General features: G+C 39.0%; 1 protein-coding gene across 1 annotated transcript; it reads right to left on the bottom strand.

Annotated features, from left to right (window-relative positions):
• Positions 1 to 254: 254 nt before the first annotated feature.
• Positions 255 to 23,576, bottom strand: LOC114565280 (complement C3). Its single transcript, XM_028593232.1, has 43 exons — positions 23,500 to 23,576; positions 22,378 to 22,573; positions 22,096 to 22,258; positions 21,817 to 21,911; positions 21,287 to 21,375; positions 19,976 to 20,058; positions 19,785 to 19,872; positions 19,557 to 19,659; positions 19,179 to 19,299; positions 18,793 to 18,908; positions 18,261 to 18,407; positions 18,018 to 18,117; positions 17,813 to 17,901; positions 17,513 to 17,704; positions 17,197 to 17,352; positions 15,610 to 15,739; positions 15,090 to 15,158; positions 14,714 to 14,911; positions 14,484 to 14,601; positions 14,281 to 14,369; positions 13,862 to 14,001; positions 11,806 to 12,018; positions 11,438 to 11,501; positions 11,243 to 11,332; positions 10,871 to 11,077; positions 10,471 to 10,549; positions 10,088 to 10,247; positions 9,858 to 9,953; positions 8,878 to 9,028; positions 7,659 to 7,744; positions 5,860 to 5,937; positions 5,599 to 5,754; positions 5,353 to 5,415; positions 5,102 to 5,183; positions 4,913 to 4,961; positions 4,687 to 4,777; positions 4,408 to 4,497; positions 4,219 to 4,321; positions 3,979 to 4,068; positions 2,145 to 2,237; positions 1,959 to 2,042; positions 1,102 to 1,246; positions 255 to 897 (listed from the first exon to the last, which is right to left on the bottom strand). Exons 1-43 carry the CDS (start codon positions 23,574 to 23,576, stop codon positions 756 to 758), a joined length of 4,971 nt encoding a protein of 1,656 aa, XP_028449033.1. The 3' UTR covers positions 255 to 755.
• Between the last annotated feature and the right edge of the window lie 1,568 nt (positions 23,577 to 25,144).

Below are 25,144 nucleotides of genomic sequence, written 5' to 3'. Positions count from 1 at the left end.
TTATTTTAAGATGTATTTAATGGGCATATTTATTCATGTATGTATTTATTCATTTATTTATTGTTGAATAAAATGGCATTCCATGTAAGTGTGGGTATACTGTTACTTTCAGTTATGTGTTGTGTACCCGCAGGAATAAGTCTGTTCATTAATCATTATCAATAGGGTGTGATAGGGCTACTTGCACCTGCTACATCATAACACTTTTTTAAAGTGATTTCCGTGCTAAACCAGCTAATAAAACAACAACATTTCAGTTAAACATAGTTTTATTTTATTTTTAAAGATTTTATATTTCTATTTCTATAGGACAGCTTGGACTTGAAAGGGGAGAGAGAGAGAGAGAGAGAGAGAGAGAGAGAGAGAGAGAGAGAATGACATGCAGTAAAGGGCCCCAGGTCAGAATCGACCCGTTGCGCCGAGGAGTAAACCTCTATATATGGGCGCCCACTCTACCACCAACTTTACTTTTATTTTTGACACTGGTTTTACAATAGCTTAAAATGTCAGCTTTATTACTGCTGCAAGTATCGTTAATTGATTTACATGAGCATATATATTCTGAATCACAACCAAAATAACAGTAATCAGTGTCTATTTTTCATACAAAGACAATGAGATTTAAGACCATTACATTTGACTCAATACAGTACAACATTATAAGCCCTCATATCCCATAGCAGGGAATGTTTTACATAACAAGAATTATGCAAAATAAAAACAATTTAAAAACAATTTTCTTTTCTTGAGTTTCACTACTGCTGACACCCAAAGACTTGGTACTGCTGAACCATCTCCTCCATGCCCAGACAGATAATTCTGTATTGCTCAGTTTGACACTCTGCTTCTGTTGGCCAGTACTCGAGCCAGGTTCTCTCTCCGAATACATACTGATACCTGAGGAAAGCATAGTGAAAAATACACATCTGTAACACTCTAAAACATAACATGAAAAGCCTCCTCACCCCTTCCCACAATCACTATCCATAGTGAGAGTAACACTTAAGCTAGAGTACAAGAAAGGCTTTGATTTACTTGTAGAAAACAGCAAAGATGTTGAAATGCAAACTCCACACACATTCACACAAAGAACAAACTTACGATTGTTGCCGGTCATCTCTGTGAATATCTTTGGACGTGCCCATGATAAGGTAGGTTTTTCCTGTCCCCAGATCTAAAGACTCCCTGCAGTGGGGATAACTGAGGAATCTGCGCACTTTATTCAGAGGACCCACATCTAGACTTCCTGTAATTCAAGTATAGGAGAACAGAGAAAAGGTAAGGATTAAATGCACAGCTAAAGGTGCAGTACAAAACATGTGTGCTGTATTTTCATATTCCCAGTGAAATCATGCTTAAAGAAATAGCTGGAAATTTGGGGAAATACTTATTAGCCTTCTTGCTGAGACTTAGATTGATACCTCTAATGATACCACTCTGATGACTGCGTAGCTTACATGCAACTTAGCTTAGCACAAAGACTGAAAACAGGGGAAAACGGCTAGCCTGGCTCTGCACAAAGAACAAAATCGAAAACATGAAAGAGGAGAGAGAGAGGGGGAATGATATGCAGCAAAGGACGGCAGGGCGGAGTCCAACCTGAGGCCACTGCGTCGAGGAGTAAACCTCTATATATGGGTGCCTTCTCTACCAGGTGAGCTACCCAGGAGCCCAACAATTTGCATTTTTAAGGGAGTCTATTTTTTGAGTGTCCGCTGGTTGCCTGACAATGTAAGCTAAGTTAGCTGGCTGCTAGAGGTAGCTTCATTCTCATTTAACTCTCTGCAAGAAAGCATTGAAGGATTGTGAACAATTTTGTCTGATTGGAAACACCATTGAGATTCAATGTGCCCAAACCATTTCAGAAAGAGGAAAACAAATTGTTATGTCACTATCACCTTTAAGGGACCTTGGAAAAACATCAGTGTCTTTCAGGCAGTTCAAAGATAAATACCTACCTTCTTTGATGACTTCCAGTACCTTCGCTTTGTAAATGTCAGTGGACACATCTTCTTCAAAACTTTCCAGTCTCACTTTGTACACTGAGGACAGACAAGTTGTTAGCAGATTGTAAACTCACTTACTCACACTAAATTTTTTGAATAAAAGTGCTTTATAAATACAAACCATTCACACTCTCTTACCAAAATCTATTATGCTGGTCTGTGTACTCTCACAGACCTTAGCTGTTCGCTGATCATTGGTGATTTTGTCCTTCTTCTGCATACTGCAGTTCTCTGGAAATACACAATAGGCACAACGTAAATACACAACTGATCAAAAAAGCACATGTTGATGTGTGTGGATGGGTTGATGGGTGAGTGCAACTGTATCTGATACACAATTGAAGTATGTTAGTGAGTTGTTCTTTAGCTAGCCCGCTGCTCTGACAATACTTGACCCTGCAGGTGCTTGTTGCCTTGATGGAACATTGTAATGATTATTTTACAATTTACAATCTGGTGATTTACTAAAAAATGTAATTCCACCGCAATCTCCTTCATCAGATCTTAAAAGGCACTCTACTGGAGGTACAGTATACTTTACCATCTCAACTAGTACTAGTCAGCCTGAGAAAATGCTTATACATTGTCCTCTGTAGCTCTGAAGGGAGTTTTCTATACTTTGAGAGAACAATCCTGGTGATGTCATCATGGTTTGACCATCATCTTTAGCAAAGTTTGCCACTAATAGTGACCATGTCTGTCTGTCGGTCAGTGATCCCACAACTTTGGTCCCGATGGAAGAATCTCAACAACTAAAGGATTGATTTCCATAATATCCAGTAGAGATACACATGGTGCCCAGAGGATAAATTCTAATGACTTTGGTGATTCCCTGACTTTTCTTGTAGCACCACCAGCAGGTTTACATTTTTAGCTTTTAGTAACACGTCTCAACAACTATTTGATGGATTGACATTAAATTAGATTCAGACATTTATCTTTTCCTAGGTACATTGTCATCACTTGTGTGATGTTTTAATGAAATGCTTTTTAAAAAATCTTAATTTGTGCAATGTTTATGTTCATGACCCAACAACTGCAAAATGAGTGACATTTCCAACTCAGATGTGACAGCATGTCAGCATTGTCATTTTGAGCATAGCATTTAGCCTAAAAGTACTGCTGTACATAGTTACAGCCTCTAAGAGCCACTAGCATGGCTGTAGAGCCAGGGTGTCAAACTCACTTTCACTAAGGGCCACACTGGAAAAAGAGAATCACACCAAGGGCCAGAGATGTAGAGAGAGTTTATTGACATGCTTTTGTTACTGCATGTCACTTTTTTTTTTTTTACATTTTGGTAGCTTTTTTCCTCATTTTTGTTGTTTTTGTTCCAACTTTTTTGTAGCTTTCTCAGACATTTGTCCCCATTTTGTATATTTGTTGCTTTTTACGACATGTTTGTCGCATTTTTGTTGACATGAAGCCCTACAAAAGTCATCAAAAGAGTTCCTTAGCCATCATAGAATTTAGCAAATCAAGCAAAACAATGATTACATTTTTTTTAACAACAACCTGTTTCACAGCCTGAATATGAAAACTCTCAGAGTCAGCAAATCTGACATCTTTGAATGTCAGGTAATTGCACTTTTAAACGAACACTTTCCTCTGTTTTTGGTTTGGCGCAAAAGTAGGCGGGCCAAAATGTATTGTGAACCTAATATTGATATCTAAATCTGCAAGGGGCTGGATTTGGCCTGCGGGCCTTGAGTTTGACACATGTGCTGTAGACTCTTTATCTTGTTTAATCTTCTCTCGGCCTTAAGTCCCCCAACTATTTTAAGCTACAATAATAAATTGCTGCAGTTTACAGACAATGCAGGATGATAAGCCCCCACATGATGGCTCAATGCTTTATCTCTATGAAGCACCATGTTAGTGTTGGGTTTAGGTGTTTGTTCAAGAATTTCAGATATAACATATTTATGTTTACAGACAACAGATTACGTCAGGTTGACATCATCCTGGTTACCTTCTGCACATGTGCATTCATCACTTGTACAGAGCCGCAGCAGCTTTCCAGCTTTCCTCTCTGGATGGTAGAATTTAACACAATGTGTTTCTGCAATGGGAAAGAAAGATTTCAGAAAATGTACATTAAATAATTTAAAAAGGTAATAATGCCTGCTTATCCAGTGTTATCTACTCTGACATCTATTGGCAGCAATGTACATGGATGCATCATATGTTTCAAAGTGTGTCTGAGACTCACGGTCATAGTATTCATAGACAGACACAGCAGCTGGTTGTAAGACTCCCACTTTCAGCTTCTGATGGATCCTAAAAGTGATCTCCTCTGGTTGTGTGTGAGAAACCTGTGGACAAATGTGAGCTAGAGATAAAGAAAGGAAGAACAAGGCAGAGAGAAAAAGTACAGAGCTAGGAAACAGTGATGTCTAACCTTATCCAGGTAGATGATGAGTGAGCCTCTTTCTGACAGGACTGTATTCATCTCATATTTTGCAATAACGCGGGCTCGTCCTTTAGACAACTACAAATACACACACACACACACACACACACACACACACACACACACACACACACACACACACACACACACACACACACAGTCAGATAACTTTCTAAACTTTCTAAAACATCTTGTTTGTCCCAACCATAAACACTGACTGAACTGTATGTGGATGTGGATACATGACGTGTATCTGTATGTTCTTACTAAGTCCAGGTCATTTGTGTTAACGGTGAAGCCAGTTAGCAAGCCAATATCCAGGATTGACATGGATGCATCCCTCTCTTTGTCCTTATAACTGTACACAGCATTGATGGAATAATTAAATAATAGCATAAAAAAGATGGAGATAAAAAAGCTAAAATCCTTTAAGATTTTAAAATTATGAGAACAACACTTCACAGTTCACTCATGACTTCTTGATTATACTCACAAAAACTCTATTCGCAGCTTGTATGTGTTCTCTTCTTCATCCATTTTCTCTGCATGAGCAAAATATTGTAGTAATTTAGTATTTTGTTTATTTGTTTCTCATAAGTTAAGGTACCTTATGTTGTTTGTACCTAAACAACACATAATAAATGAATATGAATAAAGAAAGAGACAGAGGGTACCAAATTACCTGGGAGGAGTTGCACTGACAAGTTAAACTTCTGACAGTCACTCTCCTTTTCTGTAGGCAGAGCGTAATACAGCGACACCATCTGTCAGACAGATAAAAATGCATCTTAATATGTGATGAACTCATAGACATCTGTTTTAAAAATATAGTCCAAACAAGATTAAACAAATATTTGGTCTCTTCTGAGATTCAAAAAAGAGACTATAATCGATAAAACTCTATATATTTATTAAATAATAACTTGTACTTACTTTCACTGTTGCTTCTCCTGTGCCCTTGGCAGTTACCTTCACATTCTGGTTTATATCTTTGATCTGTGGGCGCACACACACACACACACACACACACACACACACACACACACACACACACACACACACACACACACACACACACACACACACACTCAGTCAGGGATCATCAAAAGAAACATACAGAAAACATCAGGAATGATGATATTAATGAACCACTATGTGATTGTTTGTGTGTTTTCTCACTTTAGATGTTCTGGTGGCATAGTGGTTGTCCCTGTTGAAGTTGTACTTGTCAGGCTTTGACCTGCCTGGCAACAAGATGTCCACATTCAGATCATACTCTGGTTCTTTAGCACTAGTCCAGTACTCTGCTATAGCCTGATACACTATTATAGTAGCCTAGAGAGAAAAAGAGTGAGGGAGGGGAACAAGATTTAGAAGGAAAATAGGTTATGAGCTAACATAAGCTGCAGGTATCAAGATGGCGAGAGGGGTCTGTGTTACCTGAGTTGATCCATAGCCTCCGCCCACCTTCTGCTGTGTGTTGAACCATCTGACAACAGGTCTGGCTTCTTCAAATGCCTTTATTAACAGAAGGCAAGTCAATGGTTGAAATTCTCTGTGGTTGACTTAACGTTGATAACTTTAGTAAAACTACAGTCAAGTCCTGATTCTTTTACAATTATACTTTAGATTGTAATCTGACATTTTCTAAAGCCTAGAGCTTCTAAATCATTTGTTTCTATTATGACATAATCAAACAGCAGAGACTCGAATCTTGTCTAATAAAAGCAGTCAATCACAAACTACATGTCCTTGATTTTTCCACATTTGTGTCATTATTGTGTGATTATGCAGAGCAGGATGCTCAAATCAGTCCCTGGTTTTTATAACTATGTCATAATATATAACCTTAATTTTTTTAAGAAACCACATTGAGATTAAAACCTCTTTTGTAAGTAAAGATTTTTATTTTTTTTAATTTTATTTAGAATCTAATACGTACAACAAAGACAAAACAAGCTTCAAACCCCCCACCCACCTCTACCACTCCCCCATGCATTCATACCACAATCACCACCACAATCAACCCCACATTCATAACGATATGATATTATTGTGATTTTAATCTGCGATATATTGCAATATATTACCTTTTTTCCAAATGTTTCCAAATTTCAAATTATGTCCCCAAAAATGGTGAAAATTGTGTAATTTTTCATATAATGATCATAAATTACCGGCGCAAACAAGAGTAACGCTATTTTTATTTAGTTTTACTGTAATTAGTGCCTTTGCCTGGTCCTATTTTAACCATGAAGCATTGTTTTGCGTCAGGCAGACGGCGCTAGAGTCACACATTCTGACGGGTCACAGATGTCTTTGTAACATCGGAAAAGCCTGTGTTATTGTATCCAGCCAGGTAAAAGGTAGCAGGAGATTTCTCTATAGGCAGAACTTTATTTTAATTTGATTTTAGAAGTTATCTGTTGTAGTTATGGCTAATAGTGGGACAGGGCCATCACAGAAAAAAAGGAAATTAAACTAAGAACAACTGACAGAGTGACAGAGGACGGGCAAGAAAACGAGTCAATCTCAGTTGGGCTTTCAACAGATGGAAACAATTACGGGATTGCAAATGATTCAAAACCCACCCCAAATTGTCCCTCAGGTATGTAAAATGTCTGTTTCATTAAAAAATAACTTAACAATGCGCAATGTGGTTGTACGTCATATAAAATGATGTCCCCCTTCCATTTAGCGCCCAGTTTTTATTCCTTCTTTGTCCGTGTTTGTGTTGGCCTAATTTTTTCTTTTCCCTTGTCCCCCAGTACCTGTGTAAAGCGTCCTTGGGTTTCATGAAATGCGCCATTTTAATATAAGTTATGTTGGTTACTCTTAATGCTTTGGCTCATGACACAGTGACAGTGATGCATCTGTAACTTATTCTCTTTTTGTAAATGAATGATTTTCTGTGTGAGCAAAACATTCATCACAACTACAGTATATGACCTCCCTGTAATGCTAACTCAGTAAACAGTGGGAAATACAGCATCGTAAAGAAAATATCTTAACAACGCAGGTGTGGTAAGAGCTTTTGTCCAAAGTGGCTACTAGAATGAACACAAACTGAAAGTTAGTGACTTTAAAAAGTGTAAAACTGATGCAGTTACATTACTTAGAGACACATTTCACCGACTTGCAAACCCCCTACCCTTTCAGTGAGGTAGCATGGATGAGGACTCAGTTGTATATTTTCTGTCAGAGTCCTGATTAGACATACTCAAGTGGGACATGCTCACCTTGGCCTTGACCAGCGCGAGAAGAGCGTAAGCTGTGGCCTCCCGTGTGTAAACGTATCCCTTAGGTGTCGGCCAGTGGGACAACTCTGAGGAAGACATACACAAATATCTATATAATACTATGCTTTATCTGAAACAAGATTCATTCACTAATAATTTCCCAATTCCTCATCTTAAAATATTGAATTTTATAGAGATAAAATAAAAAATAAAGTAAAATGTGTTTACTTAAAGCAATACTATGTAACTTTTCCCTCTTTGCTCCCCCTACAGGTTTTCTCATTGGAACTACAGCCGTGCGAGCTGTAGGAAAGTAGGAAAAGTTACATAGTATTGCTTTAAAAGAATTTTAACTACCAGTAATTGTTTTACCGTTATGAGCTCATTTAAGCGAAAATGAACATACAGGCTACATGAGAGCCCGACTGAATGTAGTCAACTGAAGCAATAAATTCCTCAGTGCATGTACCAGCATGCATTGCGCAAGAGATTCTGACGCCCGCTCAATCCCAATTCCCAAACCTGCGGCTCTGTGTACAAAAAGTTAGAAAGGCGCTTATATTTTACTCTTTGATCAGACAACTGATTAAAGAATATAAATACACAAACATGCCTCCATGGTGTTTGGAGCCTTGATGCAGAAGCTACAGAAAGAAGAGAGGACCGAGTAATAACCGTAAGATACCACCAATTATCAACAGGTGTAGAACAGTGCAAACAATAACTTTGTGCGATGTAAAAATCCCCAGATATGACGTGAAAGCACCAACATCATTACTGGGAATTCTTGCCGAAGATGACTACAGCCAGGGACAAGCATTCAGAGATGGTTGGAGGTAACAGGAAGGGTTTACGGAAACATCTGCTGTGCCCACTCTTTTTAGAAGCAGGAGAGCCCCGGGAGAAGCCAAGCCGAAAGAGAATAAAAATGTTCTTAGTTAAAGATAGTTTTATTCAATGCATAGCTAAAATCCCATGTTGTCTGCTCTATTTAGTATTGAGATGGTTTAAAAGTACTACTGCTAATCATTGTTATTTTTATTCTGCCATTGCTACATTCAAATATCAATATTTGAGAGATTAAAATCTGATATTTAAGTTTTTTTTTACCATTATGTACTAAGCAGGACACTATATGGCTGAAAAATAACATTATCAGTTCTGGTGGAGTCAGGTCCACCAGAGGTTTAGTTTAAAAAATATTGCTGTGTGACGACACCTGGGGAAGCAAACTTGTAGAGGATCTCCTTGTTCAGTTTGTTTTCATTGGCCAGGGCATATGATGTCATGGCAACAGCATATGGGTTGGTGAGGCTGGGCAGACGCCTTTCCAGATAGTTCACTGCTTTGTCTATACTGCCTGGCATACTCTGGACAAAGAAAGGAAGGAGAGTGTGAGCATAAAAGGCTGACAAATTGGTGAGATAACAGTAGTGCATTTATTTTCAAATATCCACTTCTGTTCAGGAATGCCATAGCATTTTATCCTTGGACAATAGCTGAGACTGGATTGAATCAAAGCAAGATATTTTGGTGCCTCGCTTCGACATGTCAACAATCACATTACCGCAAAAATGAGGCCTCATTAAGCACCACTTGTGTCAGAGAGGTGTCTGTGGTGTGAAAATGGGATGTCTTTGTTAATCTGCTACAGTATTTAAAAGCAGAGATGTAGACTGTAGAAGAGGGGTCACTTTTTTATAATACAATCTTTAATTAGCAAATATGTCTCCATTTTGAATGTGCCAATCGCTTCAAATGAATCCTTTTAGCAAAACTGACCATTCACTAAACCCCTCGCTCTAGGGAGCTGTGGACCTTTTGATCCAGTATGGGAATGTTTTAGGAGCGACAGTCTTCATACAAGCAGTTTTTTTTAACGATTCTAAAACTAAAGAAACTAAAGAAAAATGTAAGGAATGGATTAAACCATGTCTTTATCTGCTCTAACGTAGGCTGCAATCACTAGCATGTCTGTGTAACATTACCTACGGTGGTAACTAAATGTTAATTCCAAGGGCAAAGAGCACATCATTACCCAACTACATTAACTTAAGTGGCTAATGATAATGTTTAAAAAAGACTAGATGACTAGCACATTAACTTTGTATCGCTCATCACTAGTGTGGAGTCCGTAAATGAAGAAATGAAAGAGGTGAGGGAAAAAGAGAAAACTTTATTTGCAGATGAATTACTCACATTAACACTGGCAGAACATATGGTGCGAGACTCCTGCATGGCAATGAGGCAGAAGGCTGTCATGGAGGCCTCTGAATCTGCGCCCCTCACATCACCCTACACACACACACACACACACACACACACACACACACACAGATTTTTTCATATATGTAATTGTATTCATCTCGATCAGCTATCTTTGTAGCACCAAGTTTAAGAATTTATGTCAATGAAATCAGTATACGCACAATCATCTCTCCATGGATAACCGTTCCAACTTCTCGAAACAAGCCGTCAGGTTGCTGTGCTTTGAGAATCAGAAACTTGATAGCGTCACAGATGTGTTGACTTTGCACTGCCACCAGATTGTTAGCCATGGCAAACACCTTGGCAACATAAGCTGTCAGCCTTGGAGAGGAGAGGAGAGGAGAGGAGAGGAGAGGAGAGGAGAGGAGAGGAGAGGAGAGGAGAATGTGTAATAGTTTAGTTTTATGTATATGCATCTCAAGGGGTTACTTCTTTTAAAGACATTTTCAACATGCAGATGTAATACACCATTGTCACATAGTCAGGATCTAAGTTAGAGGAGGATGTGTTAACAATTATATATCATGGATGTTTGGATGCTTACCAGGTGCTGCCTGTCGTATAATGCGTGAACGTAGCAAAAGACCCATCATTTCTACGGAAGACAAGCTCATTCTGGTAGCCTGTACACAAACAGCACATACAACCAGTTTAAGAAGTCTTGTTACATTTTTTTCTCTGTGATTATAGCATCTTTGGCCTTGGTTTTTGTTTGTACTGACAATATTGGTTACGACATGGTAGTCTATGAGTCTATGTGTTTCTTTGAGACTACTAATTCTCAGTGTCCCTAGCTTGTATATGTGGGGCAGGGATGGCATGCATTACTGTCTACCACACTGCCTTTTTTGATGCCAAGTCTACCAATCAGAAACTTTAGTTGGGAATTAACCAACTATTAAGATTTCAGGTATCTGTGCTAATAAATACAGGTTTGAGCCCACCGGTCTTGATGTGTTGGAGGGCTTCGTTACGTTTCTGAAAGCCCACAGTTTCCCACTGGTTGGTTTTGTCCAAATATGTGGCTGCAATGACTGGTAGGGTCATGCCGATCATGTTCTGTTCTCCACAGCCGCCGGGCTGGACGATCAGAGTACCCATAGAGCTCCCACTAACGGCGTTCTCCACCAGCGCAGAAACTTGTTCTCTCCCTGCACACACACACACACACACACACACACACACACACACACACACACACACACACAATTCAGTGTGAAGAAACAATTAAACAAAACTAAAATGCAACCAGTAGGGTAGGTCATATCACCAATAATAACATTAAGAACATGCTGAGATACAACATAATATCTGACCTGTCACTGAGATCTGTGTGCTAGTAGGTGTGTTTCGAACCAAATCTTTTATAGGAATTCCACTATTGAGAGTTTCTTCTTGTGTACCACCTAAAGGGAGAAACAGTGGGCAAGTTGGGGGATCAGGTAGCAAATGGTGAAAATACAATATTACATAATTACTACATAATGCGGCTATTTAATGGGTAAACTCACCTACACCTTTAGTAGTGGGGTCTAAAATTATAATCTGAGGAGATTTAACCAGAACGCCTTCAGGCTGGAAAAACAACAGTGAGGACAAACATTAGAAATTACAACTATTTTGGAGCAATCTATATCTATATATAACAAAATACAATTATGGTTTGAATTTGATTAAAATATTCCTTCGTTACAGTTCATTTTGAAAACACTGATACAGTTTACATTTGTATCAAAGTTAAACCTAAAAAGGATACTTGTTTTCCTAGACTGACTTTAACATGGGAGATCGCTGTTCTTTTCTCTTTCTCTTGAACATTTAAGAGAACAGTTGTTATAAATAAGCTTTAAACCCGCTAGATGGAGTCTGCTTTTCTTACCACCACCAGCAGCTTCTTTATGATTCCATCATTTAGCGAAGAATCTTTAACAGCTGCTTTGACCTCAATGCTATATGTTCCTTCTTTCATGGGAATAATGATGAAGGGTACAGCTAGTGTAGTTTGGGCCCCCATTTTGACCTCCTGACGATACCTTCCACGTTTAGAGGCTGAACTGCACACATGCTCCTCATCAGTCAGATCCACACGCACCTTGAAAACAAGACAAAGATGGAGACAAAGACTGAAGTATGTGTAATGTATAATAAGGATCATAATCATCAGTGTTATTTAGTGGTGGAAGAAGTATTCAGACCCTCACTTAAGTAAAAGTACTAAAACCATACTGTAAAAAAATACTCTTGTCATGCCACTTGAAAATGTGTTCTACTTCGTTTCAGCAGTTCAGTATGGTTTGTTTAGCTTTGTAACCATAGTAACGTAGTACCAGTGCATGTTGGGAAACAGGAAGTAAAATTGCCATGCGGTAATCAGCTACAGGAATGTGTGAGCTCTACCAGCTGTCAGTTTCTGAGTTGCTTTTCCTTCTCCCTTTTTGTTAAGGCAACGTCTGTAAGTATTTCTCATTGTGTAACATTAGGTTACTGCTTATTTTAATTTAGTAAGATTATTGAGACGGCTAAGAAGCTAATTTGTTTGTGCTAGGCTAAGTTAGCTTTATGTTTATTACTGCTGGTTGTTTTTACTAGCTTGATTGTGTTTATCATATAGGCTACACTGCTATGTTAGCTAGGCGGTACTATTTACACTGTTGATGTGTATTTGGGTTTAATTAATAATATAGACATCTCATTGTACTGTATTGCAGTTTCACAAAATTCCCAGTAAACTTGAGCCGTGTCCTGGAGTTTCTTGGGAGTGTTTACGCTAAATGGAACATAGCCCATGACATCTCTGTTACAAGTAAAAGCCCTGCATTGAAAATGTTACTCAAGTAAAATTATTTAAGTTTCATCAGGAAAATGTACTTAAAGTATAACAGTAAAAGTAGTCAATGTAGATCAATCCTCACATTTTAGAAACTGGAAATGATCAAGTCAAAGCCCGTCTACAGAAAGCCTTTTCACTCCCTATTTAGCCCCATTGTACCAAATTTGGTTGCAGTTCCACCAGAGTTCCACTGGGAATGAGTGCAGGTGAGTGCAAAACGAATTTCTTTTGCCTGATTGTCGTTGAGAAATCTCAGATTTGATTGTAGTTTTTGCAAGTTCAACATGGATTATAGGTTGAAAGTTGAATGAACGAGTACTTAAGGTTGAGTCGTTGTTGCCCATAACACGCTAGCATTCTGCTAATGAATGCTGATTGGTCAGTGAAGGACTGATTACAACCAGAGGTCCTGCTCGATGGCATCCGAAGCAGAACCAGAATGTCAAAGTGAATATTTCGGTAAAAAAAATGTTGCAAAAAAAAAGAAAATTAGAAGTGTTTCCATCAACTGGCAAAGCGTAGTTTCATCACAAGTTGATGTTGCTAAATCAAAGAGTTTAGAAGCCAAGTTCTTTAACTAAATGGAGAGAGGTAGCATTGTACAAGTTGGCCCCCAGAATACAGGGTTGTGGCAGAGACATTTGGTGTCAATAAGACAATCTCCCATTTTGTGCAAAACGGCAGAAACCACTTCAAGTGAGCAAAAAAACGTTTTTGCGAATTTGAGGATGTTTTTTTTCTTCGAATTTTGCCGTTTCTATCAACATTTTCTAATGTGATACTGCAAAATGTGCATAAAAAATACATTGATGGAAACCCCACTATGGTGCAGCCCGAGGAAATGTAATGCTTTACATGGTTTCCTACAGGAGAATGGAAATGCACACTGTATATATTACAATAAGGTTTCCCAAGGACAGACAACCAACCAGCTATCACACTTATCAAAGACTAGAGAAAGGATTACAATCCTTCTATTTTTTTGATGCAAATTGTCTGTCAATACTGCCTGTTGTTTTTGCCCTTTTTTTGCAAACTCCTAATAAAATATCATAGTCTCAGTGGCTCTGACCTGAAACACCAGAGCAGAGCAACACTGACTTACGGTGGCAGGATCGGGGCTGTAGTTGTGGAGGATTGCCTTAATTTCCAGCTGTTCTCCACGGACAGCAGAGTACGGCAGCCTGAGGTCAATGAAGAATTCCTTCCGGACAATGACCTCTAACGGCTCGCCGACACAGATTCCTATAAATGAGAGGGATAAAAAAAAAAAAATTATTTCAGTTTTCACAGCCAAATGCACTAACATGCACTGTAAAAACAAAGAACAGAGAAGTTTGGATTACAACATACAAAGGGAGTATGACATCATTCATAGCTCGGGCCATTACTCCCCTGTATCTTTACATACAGTAGCTAACATTTGTTTGCTGCCATATTCATGTTTTGAATGTCAAGTACAGAACCTTTAAGGATAGCAGCACAACTAAAGCACAAGACAGCTTGTAGTCACTGAATCCTCACCGTGAGTTCTTGACAAACTAATGCCAGTGAACTGCCAGGTTGTGATTGAGTCTTGCAAAGGAACATTTTTCATCAGAGATGTGGTGGCACTGAAACACAGAAAAGTGTTAACAATTAAAAGTAAAAAAAAAAACTTTAAATCCTAGTGGTGTCATAATGAAGTCATCAGTGTATTGTTTGTGTCTATATTTTAGTTGACTTACCAGTTAGGTGTTTGTGGAGAACAAGCAGGCAGTTTGATGTCTGTCCACAGCCAACTTTCAGGGAACTTGGTGCGAGAAACAATTTCATTGCTGTCCATGTAACTGTCATCCTCCTCACCTAAAGTAAAGTGTCATCAAAAATGTTACGGTTTTGACTGTCTTTCTATCTACCAGTATGACCATGAATAACCACCCAGGGCTACCCCCCATCCCTTGTCCCTGTATCTTACTGCGAGCCAGTAGGAGGCTATCCTCCTTCCTCTCAGCTCGCTGGGTTTCCATCTCCTTGCAGCAGTGCAGGAAGGCTGCGGCACAGTCTGCACCATCACTGATGTACTGCGCTCGCCTCTCACAGGTGTATGAGAGGGGGGTGTTCCTCATGCCATCCAAACAACAGTCACGTTGCAGTTGGTCTTCATACTGACTCGCTGGAAAAAAAGAGGGTTGTGGAGGAAGACATAGAGCAAAAGAAAAATGGTAAACTGGAAAGCATTACAAAGACAACCACAAACATGTCTAACTCCAAACATTGTGGAGAGCCTGAAGTCTGTGACAGAAGATTAATTAATATATGGTTATTGGGTAGTTTAGAGCTGTGGTTCTTACCTAAGCTGGTTGTGACATCCATTATAGTAGCGGCTCGTTTCCTTCTGCTGGGGGCCGGACATTTCAATTCTGGAATTGCATCACAGACAAGATCTTTAACAGAACCCAACAAGGTTGGAACTAGATGTGATTCCTGCATGGTATAGTTGTATATAAAACTCCTACAATCAATGAGGTCCTTTATCTTGTCAAACCAAGCGGAAATCTCCAGTGCTAATAAATTAAGCCAATGCAGAAGTGCCAAAAACGGCAGTTCGTGAGTGGCCACTTGAGGCTGGCTCCAAAGGGGAGTCAATCCCCTAGCTCCCCATGTTAAAATGCACAACTTTACAGCAAAATGTAACATTTTAGGACTGGTTCTTTTTTATAACTTACCCCTTTAAACTATATTCAGGCTTAAAGTTCTGCATAGGGCATTCTGCTTTGAGTGACAGGTGGGCTGCCCACTTTGAGCTTCGTTTTGGCTTTTCAGAAACTCATGGGTGCATGTTCAGGGAGAGGGAAAGTAAAGTAGTTTCACCTTGTCTGTAAGGAGTTCCAGAAGCAGTGTTGGACTCAAACAACAGCCCAGCATCGTAGAACACACCCATACCATCTTTCCCTCCACCTGGTGTGCAGCCTGTGTCGTACTTCTCTACAATATCCCACACCTGAGCAGGTTGGAGGTCATTCACACACACAAAAACAAACAAGGCGTGCAGGATGTAAGTTAAACAGAAATATCTGTAACAAACAGTATATGAATTTTCTGATATGGCATAAGACACACCTAATCACACAATGTATTTGGGACAGGACAAATTTATACCGGATATTTCTTTAGCCAAAAGCTAACAAACTTGAAAGTCAACATGTGTGTAATTTTTCAAGTAATTTTAAATGAAAACCCCTCTCAAATATATATATATTTTTTAGGGTCATGTCATTTTATTCTTTGTTGAGGGGAGGGTCACCCAACATTTTTTAGTCTAGTGGGGGCGGGCGTCACACAACTTTTGTGTTCATGAAAACAGCAACATTTCAAAGTGGCTTGCTTGGTGCATACTTTTCCATGTAGCAGATGGGTCTCACCCAACAAAAATCGCAACATGACAGCAACACGACTTTGGAGTTGCTTTCTTTGAGAATGCAACTCTAATAGCTAACTGTGCCACCTGTTGCCAAAGAATCGTCACTGACATGGAGCTGTAATATAATGAAGCTGACTAAGCTTTCACGTTGCCTTGAGTTTGAGTACCCATGGAAAAAATACTCCAGCCAGCTCACAGCGGGTCTGTGAAGGTGGACTGGCCAGGTGGACTGGCCAGGTGGCAAGCCAGCGACCCCGGCTGTCATGTCAGACTGTGGAGCTTCTGAACTCCGACGTGGTCGGACCAAATTTGCAATTGGCCATCAATTTTTGTAAAACGGCCCATATTTGAGCTCTACATAGTTGATTTCTCACATAAAAAAGTCTCAGAAGTGAATTTAGTAATGAAATAGCAGACGTACAATGTATAAAGTTTCCAGTTGTTGGCCACAACAGCAATCCATGGTTGTTGTGATTGTTGCAGTGCTTTGCACACCAACACACTTAACTTTGAATTTCTGATTGGGCGGGCCAGCTGTCAATATGGGTTATTACCCAATGTGCTTTGTTGAATGGTCTCAATGTTGTATTGTTTTATTTCATGTGAATACTAGTTTACTAGAGGAGTAAATGAGTATTTGAAGTAATGGAGTAATGCAGGAAGTGGGCATTTAGTTTCCATGCTTATTGTGTTTCCACAACAATGTTAGTGAATAAATCTACTGAAATGGCCACCACACCATAACAGAGGAGTGGGATGTGTAAGATGAGAAAGCAGAGGTTAAATCATGTCTCCCATGATTGAAAAAAAAAAAAATGTGGCTATCTGTACATCTTTGCCAAGCACAGACCAGTCCAGGCATCAATAAATTGTTGGGGAGGATCGTCCCTTTTTCCCAATCATTTTGGAGCGTAATAGAAAAATGTATTGCTGGCGAAGGGAGGATTAAGTCTATTTTGACTAAAGATCCCAAAACTCCTCTGGTAGCCCCTTAAATAAAAAACAAACAGTCCCTAAATATAAAATAAAGCAATAACCTTTTTCTGGGTGAGACGGTGCTTGTTGTTTAGGACATAGACGCCTTTGTCAACTGCCACCAGTCCCACTGTGGAATCTGGGTCTCCAGTGACCTTAAGACCAAACATCTTGCGAGGCTCATAGGATGGAGCGGGTCTTGATGGTTCCAGCCTCAGCTAAATGTGAAAAAGGAGGTCAATAAATGGGACATACAGTTTTGTATTTGTTAAAACAGTTACATAAATGAAAAAACAAGTCTGAGAAATGTCGAATAACTTGATAAATTTGTGTGTGGGTGTCTTGTTTGCCCTCCTAAACTTGTGTTGTGTGTCTCACCGAGCCCATGCAGGAGTCCTTTACATCCACCCAAACAGAGTCTGATACCACTTCATTGCCATTTGTGTGGTAGTAGGCTATGATGCGGAACGATGGCAGCATGTCTTTGGTAATGGGAACATTTAGGGAAATCAGAAATTGACCTGCGTTCTTGTGATGGCCATTTTTCACCAGCTGACCTCTGCTCAGGATCTAGGGACACATATTTGAATATCAGTTCTTATCCGACGAAGTATAGAGTACACAAGTTGTGGAATGCAACAAAAAGAGTTGTATATGCTGGTGTAAAACATCTCTCACCAGGTATGTGATGTCATGATTTCCCTGCCTGTTGAGGTTGAGGCTGAATTTCAGGTTGTCTCCTAATTTCAGCTCAGCTGTGTCCACACCTGCAAATGTGACATGTTGTGATGAGTGTTAAACACTGAAAACATGTAGTGCATGGTGCATACTTTGCCAATGCCACCACCTTTTTTTCACAATCTGATGATATTATGTTCCTTACCTACGTGGATGTAATTGTTGCCGGGAGTGGTATATGGGAGAGCTACCATGGTGGCTGATGCTTGCCTTTCATTTAAAATAACCTCATCCTTGGTCTTTGCCTGCAATTAACGACACACACAGGTAAGCATTCAGTACACAAACAGCCACAGGTGAAAGCTTTGCTTGCTCTTCAAGTGAATATCAAAATTGTTGATTAATATAGGTTTAAACTTCCCTTTGCAAACCACATTTATAGACTTACGGTGATTGTCAGTCTTTGTCCCCCCGCCCCTGTATTGACGGAAAGCTTTGCCATGCCATTGGCTGCAGTGAAGCCCTTCACTTGGCCGGGGTCGACCACCACTGGAACACGCTCTGCCGGAGTGCCGTCAGGATTCTCAACTTCAACCTGCCATCAGAGACACAAACAGCTGAACAATCAGAAAAATGTGTAACTGTCTTATGAAAACACATCTTATTACGTAAGGCCAAACTCATGTTATGAGATTAATTTTAGTGCTGTGCACTAAGTATTTTGCCTTTACTGTACATCATAATGAAACTCAAAACAGATCAAAACATTTCTCTAGTCAATTACAATTATTAAGAGAACATTAATTAGCAGGCAAGCTTCATATTTAGAAGTCCTGCCATCTGTGTTTTCAAAGAGTAACTGGATTCAGTAATGACATGTTTTCTATAATGGATTTATTATTTCTAAGTAGAAATATAGCCTTTTATATATACTATATACTTTTGCTGGTAATTTATATAAATCTAAATAAGTACTTTACCGTAACATCGAAGGACATTCCTGGTTTGAAAAATTTGGGCGTTTTCTTAAAGGTGATAGTGTAAGGTGATGTAACAATCTGGATACTTCTCAACTCTGCCTCCACCATTTCACCACCTGTGAATGAATGCAGAAACACAAAACTAATTTTACCATCTGTTTACTTTCTTCTAGATTAACTGATACAGAACAACGTATGTTGATATCTCTTCTTTTTGGGAAATTATTATTGTTATTATTATTATTATTATTATTAATAATAATAATAATAATAACAACAACAATAATAATAATAGTAGTAATAAACTGATAATACTGATAGTTAATTTGACCCACACATTATCAAACATTGTGAACAAGCACAAACACACAGTCTCTCTTTCTTACCGCTCTCCGTCAGCACACTGACAGCTACATATATGGAACTCCCCACCAGTTCAAGGATGTTTGGGTAGGTCTGTGTGATGTGCTCTCTCTTCAGTGTCACCATTCCAACACCTCCCTCTATCTAATGTGACATAATAGAAAAATGCATCTTGAAATACAGTGATACAGTCATTGAACAGTTGGAGGTACTACAGTGTAAATTCTTACAGTATGTCAGCCTGGCATTATTCTCAACATCCTAAATAAATAATATCTGTAGATAGGAATGTAACAATGTAACTGAAATAACTGCAGACATCAGGAAATCCTAGACAGTTTCATGTTTTAGAGTCCCACAAGACACATAGAAAATTACAGCAAACATGAGTATGAGCTCACCTGCACTCTCTGAAGAGAAGTTGGAAAGCTCTTCTTTTGATTGTCTTGCATAACCCCAAACACAACATAGGCCGTCCCATCCACCTCTTCACCAAACAGATACCTAAATCCTCAAGAGAGGGATATGTTTTAAGGCCACAATTAAAAATGGGAACATCAAAAACACATGACTAATTGACAAAAAGAGCAACAAAGCTTCTGAATAACACCTAATAAACCTTCACATACGTAGCTTTGATGTTGACGGTGAGCTCTTGACTGTCCACGTAGTAGAAGGAGCTAACAGGCATCAGTTTAACTTCAAAACTGGGCAGCACTGAAAAATTGGAAACATGTTACTATGGGTTCAATCATCTAAAAAACGTGAAAATTGTAGGTTTATACAAGTTTTAAATAAAAGTGCAGGTCATGGGGCTCACCATATTCTTTGACCTCAAACTCTGCAGAATAGCTCTGCTGTGGGTTGCTCTGGAACTTCGCCACCACTTTCCACAGTCCGGGACTACACACACACACACACACACACACACACACACACACACACACACACACACACACACACACACACACACACACACACACAAAAACATATTCTTTTAATATCCATTTTATACTAAATAAAAGAAATTGATTGAATTAATTATTCATTAAGAGAATACACATATGAGCAGCTGCAAACAACTTTCTGTTGATAGTAACTACAGAAACACTGAAGTTCAGAATAAAAGTTTTAAAGTTTAAAGTACTAGTGCGTTGCCCATTGAAAATGTGCCTGTTCAGAATGGGCTGATTGCTTGGCCTGTGGTATTGCTGCTTGTAGAATTCTTCAAAACCAAATTGTACCCCAAAATGACTGACAGAAGGACCCCAAACCACTGCAAGAGCAAAAGCACTGCAGAGAACGCTGCAGATTTAAAATATAATCACAAAATATCACAATAACAATATGGAGTAATCAGACATTAGCGTCATGGACTCATGGCAGTGCACTACGCACCCGGCCCGTTATGAGAGCTAATCAGAACATATCTGCGTTCATCAACCACCAGAACCGGACCGTTTGTGTGTGTGTGCGCGCGCAGGGCCTGAGGTGTATGTCACATTTTAGCTGCCAAAGCTCCACTGCTCTCTCTCTGTCTCTGGTCCTGCTCAATTCTCACTCAGTGAGTAGAGGGGGAGTGGCCAGTGGCTAGAGCGGCAAAAGCCAATGTGTGCTTCTTTTACCGATGATATCTTTTGCATTTCTTATCCACACAACTTATCCACACAACGTCAAAGTTGGCAATGCACTTACTCGTGCCAGTAGAAAGACACCTGTCAAGTTTGAAATCCATCGGACTAACAGTTCGAGAGATATGCGCTTAACACCCACACAGACAGACAGACAGAAAGACCTTCCTGCAATTTATAGATAGATTGGCTCGAGTGATGAATGTACTGAGGATTTAGTGTGTCTCTCTACACTTCCTATACTGTATGACTTAGATCATTTTTGTCAAGTAGCTGTCCAAACACCAAATTAGCATCAGCATGGGAAATTAATTGTAGAAAACACAACATAAACATGTTCAAATTTACTTTGTATGAACTTAAAATATTTAAGGTATTAATGTTTAAACTGAGTTACCCTGTTATCCATGGTAAAATGTAAATTCACCATTAAAACAAAATTATAAATAATAACAAAATACAATGTGGAAAATTTAATTCGAACAAGATAAAATACTAACCTGACAATTTCAGCGAGTTGGAAATCTCCAGAGTGGATCCCTGATTTCAAAGAGACTGGATCAAGTGGTAAGATGATGTCCTCAGGGGTCTAAAAATAAACAATATTAAACAAACATGAACACAGAGCTGTGCCTGTTTACAAATTGATTTAGTAAATACATGCTTTATTTGATCTATGCCTTTTGTCTACAATCCATGACCCTGGTCAATGTCTATATTGACTTTTTTCCAGGTACTTTTTCTAGCTTTCCTTCTGTCACTGACGAAAGAGGCTGTGTTCAACGTGCAACTCGGCCACTAGATTTATTTTTTCTTGCATTTATTTTTTACAGTAAGTAGCAGAATAGGTTTTACTAAAAACAATAAAGACACAAGGTTAACTGTTTTTGTTATTTGGTCATTAGTATGAACATTATCTACTTTTAAGCATTTGTGATATCACCTCATCAAGAGGTTTCATGCTCTCAGTTTCAGCTGACTATATAACATTACATTACAATCTGTGCTTATCAAAGATAAAATACAATACCACAATCTCGATGGAAATAGAAGCATCAGTTTGAGCTTCGGCATCCCTCTCTACGGGCTCCATACGGGGTGTCACTGCAAACATCCTGTAATGAACTGACAGAGAAAGAAAGAGGTTAATTTTGCTGCTGAAGGTTGGAGGAAGGTGTCTAAAATTTGTGACAAAAATGTCAAAAGAGGAATTTGTTGTACTGTAATTTACAGTACAATAATTTAATTTGGGAATAACACAGAAGTAAGTGTGTTTCTTAACAGTTATACAACTCAGTATTTAACTCACCTCTGCTGTTGGGGGTGTAGAGGGTCTTGTCAGTCTGGATGAAGATGTACCCAGACTGGAAGGACACTAAGACGACTTTCTCCAGCAGTCGGTCAGGGAACTGAGCTTGCAGGTACACATACTGCTTTATGGTAGGATCCTTACTGAAGCTTCCAGGAGGGATCTGAAACCAGTATGATGAGCAGTATGTGCATCAGGATTCATTTCTAGATAATTTCTGGTCATGTTAGTAATTGAAGCCAAGTTACAGTAACAGGCACAGCGTGACAATATTTCATTTACAGTTATTTGTCCGAGCTCCTGGAAGTTTCTTGCACTGGTAAGGGTCACAGATGTGGATGTCAGCTGTGAGGTTTTGGTTGGATGGTTCATCACGTTGATCTTGACCAGGATGTTTCCCCCGGTGCAGTCTTGACATTCCACAAAGACGTTTTCTGCTGATCCTACCCGCAACAAGTTAGGGGCAGACATCACCTTCCTGTAGAGCAGTGGTGAGAGAGAAAAAGATATTATTGTGAATATTCTGCAGTCAATGTGCAGAAGTGACCACATGCTGCTTACCATGTCCTGACAAATATTACCAACCTTTTTTGTGTGTGACCTCTTAAAAGAAATAAAGAAGGGTATGGTAGTGCTTGTATGGTAAACCCTTGTCGTGTGACGTTTTACTGTTCTAAATGATAGGAATATTTTAGTATTTCACAAGAACAAAAAGGAAAAATTGTAGAAAATTCTAAATATTTTAACATAATGTTGTGAAATGTAAATGTACCCCCCCTCCCCCCTACTTATTACTTTAATTGCCTCTTGGCCCCTCAGATTTATGTTGGGACCCACACCCCAGATTGAGAATCACTGTCTTAGAGTCTGTTAAAGTTAGAGTTAAAGTTTTAATTCAACCAAATTACCAAAGAAAACAAACCTATTTGCTTAGATTACAATTATAAGCTCCAGCATAGACTTCATACACAATGAGTGATCTATTGATTACCTTGATGAAGATCCAGTACTGGATCAACAAAACATTTCATCATGCCTCTAGACTTTGGCTCTGTCTGGCTTAATGCATTGTTGTGCAAACTCTGAACAAGAATCCGGTCAACTCATTGGCATCATTTCAAAGACCACATTACCTTGACTTGTGTGACACGAACTGCAAACTGGACTCAAATTCTTATTATGTAAGACACAAGTTAAACTAATATTTCCATCCATACACTTTTTTAATTGAATATACATGCAAAGGACCCTAGATATTTGTGTTGCTCCTAATGCCGTTTAACCAATAATAATTTGAATATCAGGAAGATGAATAAACAAACAAACTATATATTTTAGCTCTGTGTGAATTAACTAAAGCACATAGGGGCGGGGGGGGTCTAAAGGTAAGGTAGGTCTACTTACAATGGAGCTCCATCAGCCAGAGAAGTCAAAGAGACAAAGGCCAGAGAGGCCAGCAGCCACAGCAGAGTCCTACTCATCCTTCAGCCTGATCCACTGTAGACTGTCGCTATGCAGCACCCTCCTTTTATCCACTCCACCGCCCCGCCACCTCCTCCACTTCTGCTCACTACTGTCTTGCCCACCCTACTCCCAAAGTGTTTCTGTACACGTGTAACACAAGCACACACCCACACATGATTTCCCAGCAGCAGTTGAGAAACTGTTGATTTCTGAAAAAACTTTAAGCTATCTCTGCTCTAAAGGAAAAAGACAAACAGTAGAAAATCAATGATGCTTTACATGTTTGTCTAAGCATAGAGTTGATTGACTATTTTATCGCAAAATGATGGCCATTGTGCATTTATGTTGTTTTCTAATGCCTTTGTTTTCTTTTTGTTCTGTTTTTCTTATTTGGGAAATTTAAGTTTATTGTAAATCTTATTATGAGCCTGCTTAACACATAAGCAAACACATTGAACATACACAGACAACTAGTCAGGTGAAAGGGTTGAGTAATTCCTGGGCAAAGTATCTGGCTGGGGTTTTGGGAGTTTCAACAGCAGGGATTTTTAGCAAGTCCGAACAGAAGAAACTGTATCTATCTGTGAACAAGAATTGGGCAGGTACGAAGTAAAGGCAGACGAGTAAATAAACTGTTGTGCTGAGTTCTTCCAACAACACTTATGACTATTACTGCAAGAACATTTTATGGCTTTTATTGATTTTTATTGCATTCACGTAGTACCTTAAAAAGGCGATTCATTTGCAGAAAATAATAATTCCTTCAGTTTCAATAGGGCCTTTGCCGCTGTCGGCGCTCGGGCCCTAATGAAGTAGGTGTTTTCCACACACACACACACACACACACACACACACATATATATATATATATATATATATATATATATATACACAATATCTCACAAAAGTGAGTACACCCCTCACATTTCATTATGAGGTATATTGTCATCTTTTTGTATCTGCATATTCTATATGATTTGTATTTAAGCTTTGGGTAACAAAGAAGCCCAGATTAACTTTACTTTCAGAAGACACCTCTCTGAAAACATCTGTCATGCTTATCAGTGGGGCCTCGAGATAAGGCCAGTTGGTTTTTAGCCATTGGTAATAGTATTGTTTCCTCCCCCATCTATGTTACATATGTTATAGAATATATACCATGTTCGAACAAAGAAAGCCAGAGTGACTTTAGAAAATCTGAGAAGCGGTCCTCTCCGAGCTCTGCAGAGCTTGTACATGATGCTGATTTCTTCGATGTAAATAAACCTTTATAATCAAGAAACAGTGTCAGCGGATTCCTCTCCACACAGCAACGCACAATTGCTACCGATTACACCACAATTATCATCTTTTAATTTCATTATATCTTTTAATGGGACAACACTGAAGAAATGACACTTTGCTACAATGTAAAGTATTAAGTGTACAGCTTGTATAACAGTGCAAATGTGCTGTACCCTCAAAATAACTCAACACACAGCCACTAATGTCTAAACCGCTGGCAACAAAAGGGAGTACACCCCTATGTTAAATTCCCATAGAGGAAGGCAGATTTTTATTTTTAAAGGCCAGTTATTTCATGCAT

The sequence above is a fragment of the Perca flavescens genome, chromosome 2 (assembly GCF_004354835.1).
Source record: "Perca flavescens isolate YP-PL-M2 chromosome 2, PFLA_1.0, whole genome shotgun sequence".
Classification (NCBI taxonomy): Eukaryota; Metazoa; Chordata; class Actinopteri; order Perciformes; family Percidae; genus Perca; species Perca flavescens.
This window is presented reverse-complemented; position numbering and strand designations above follow the sequence as displayed.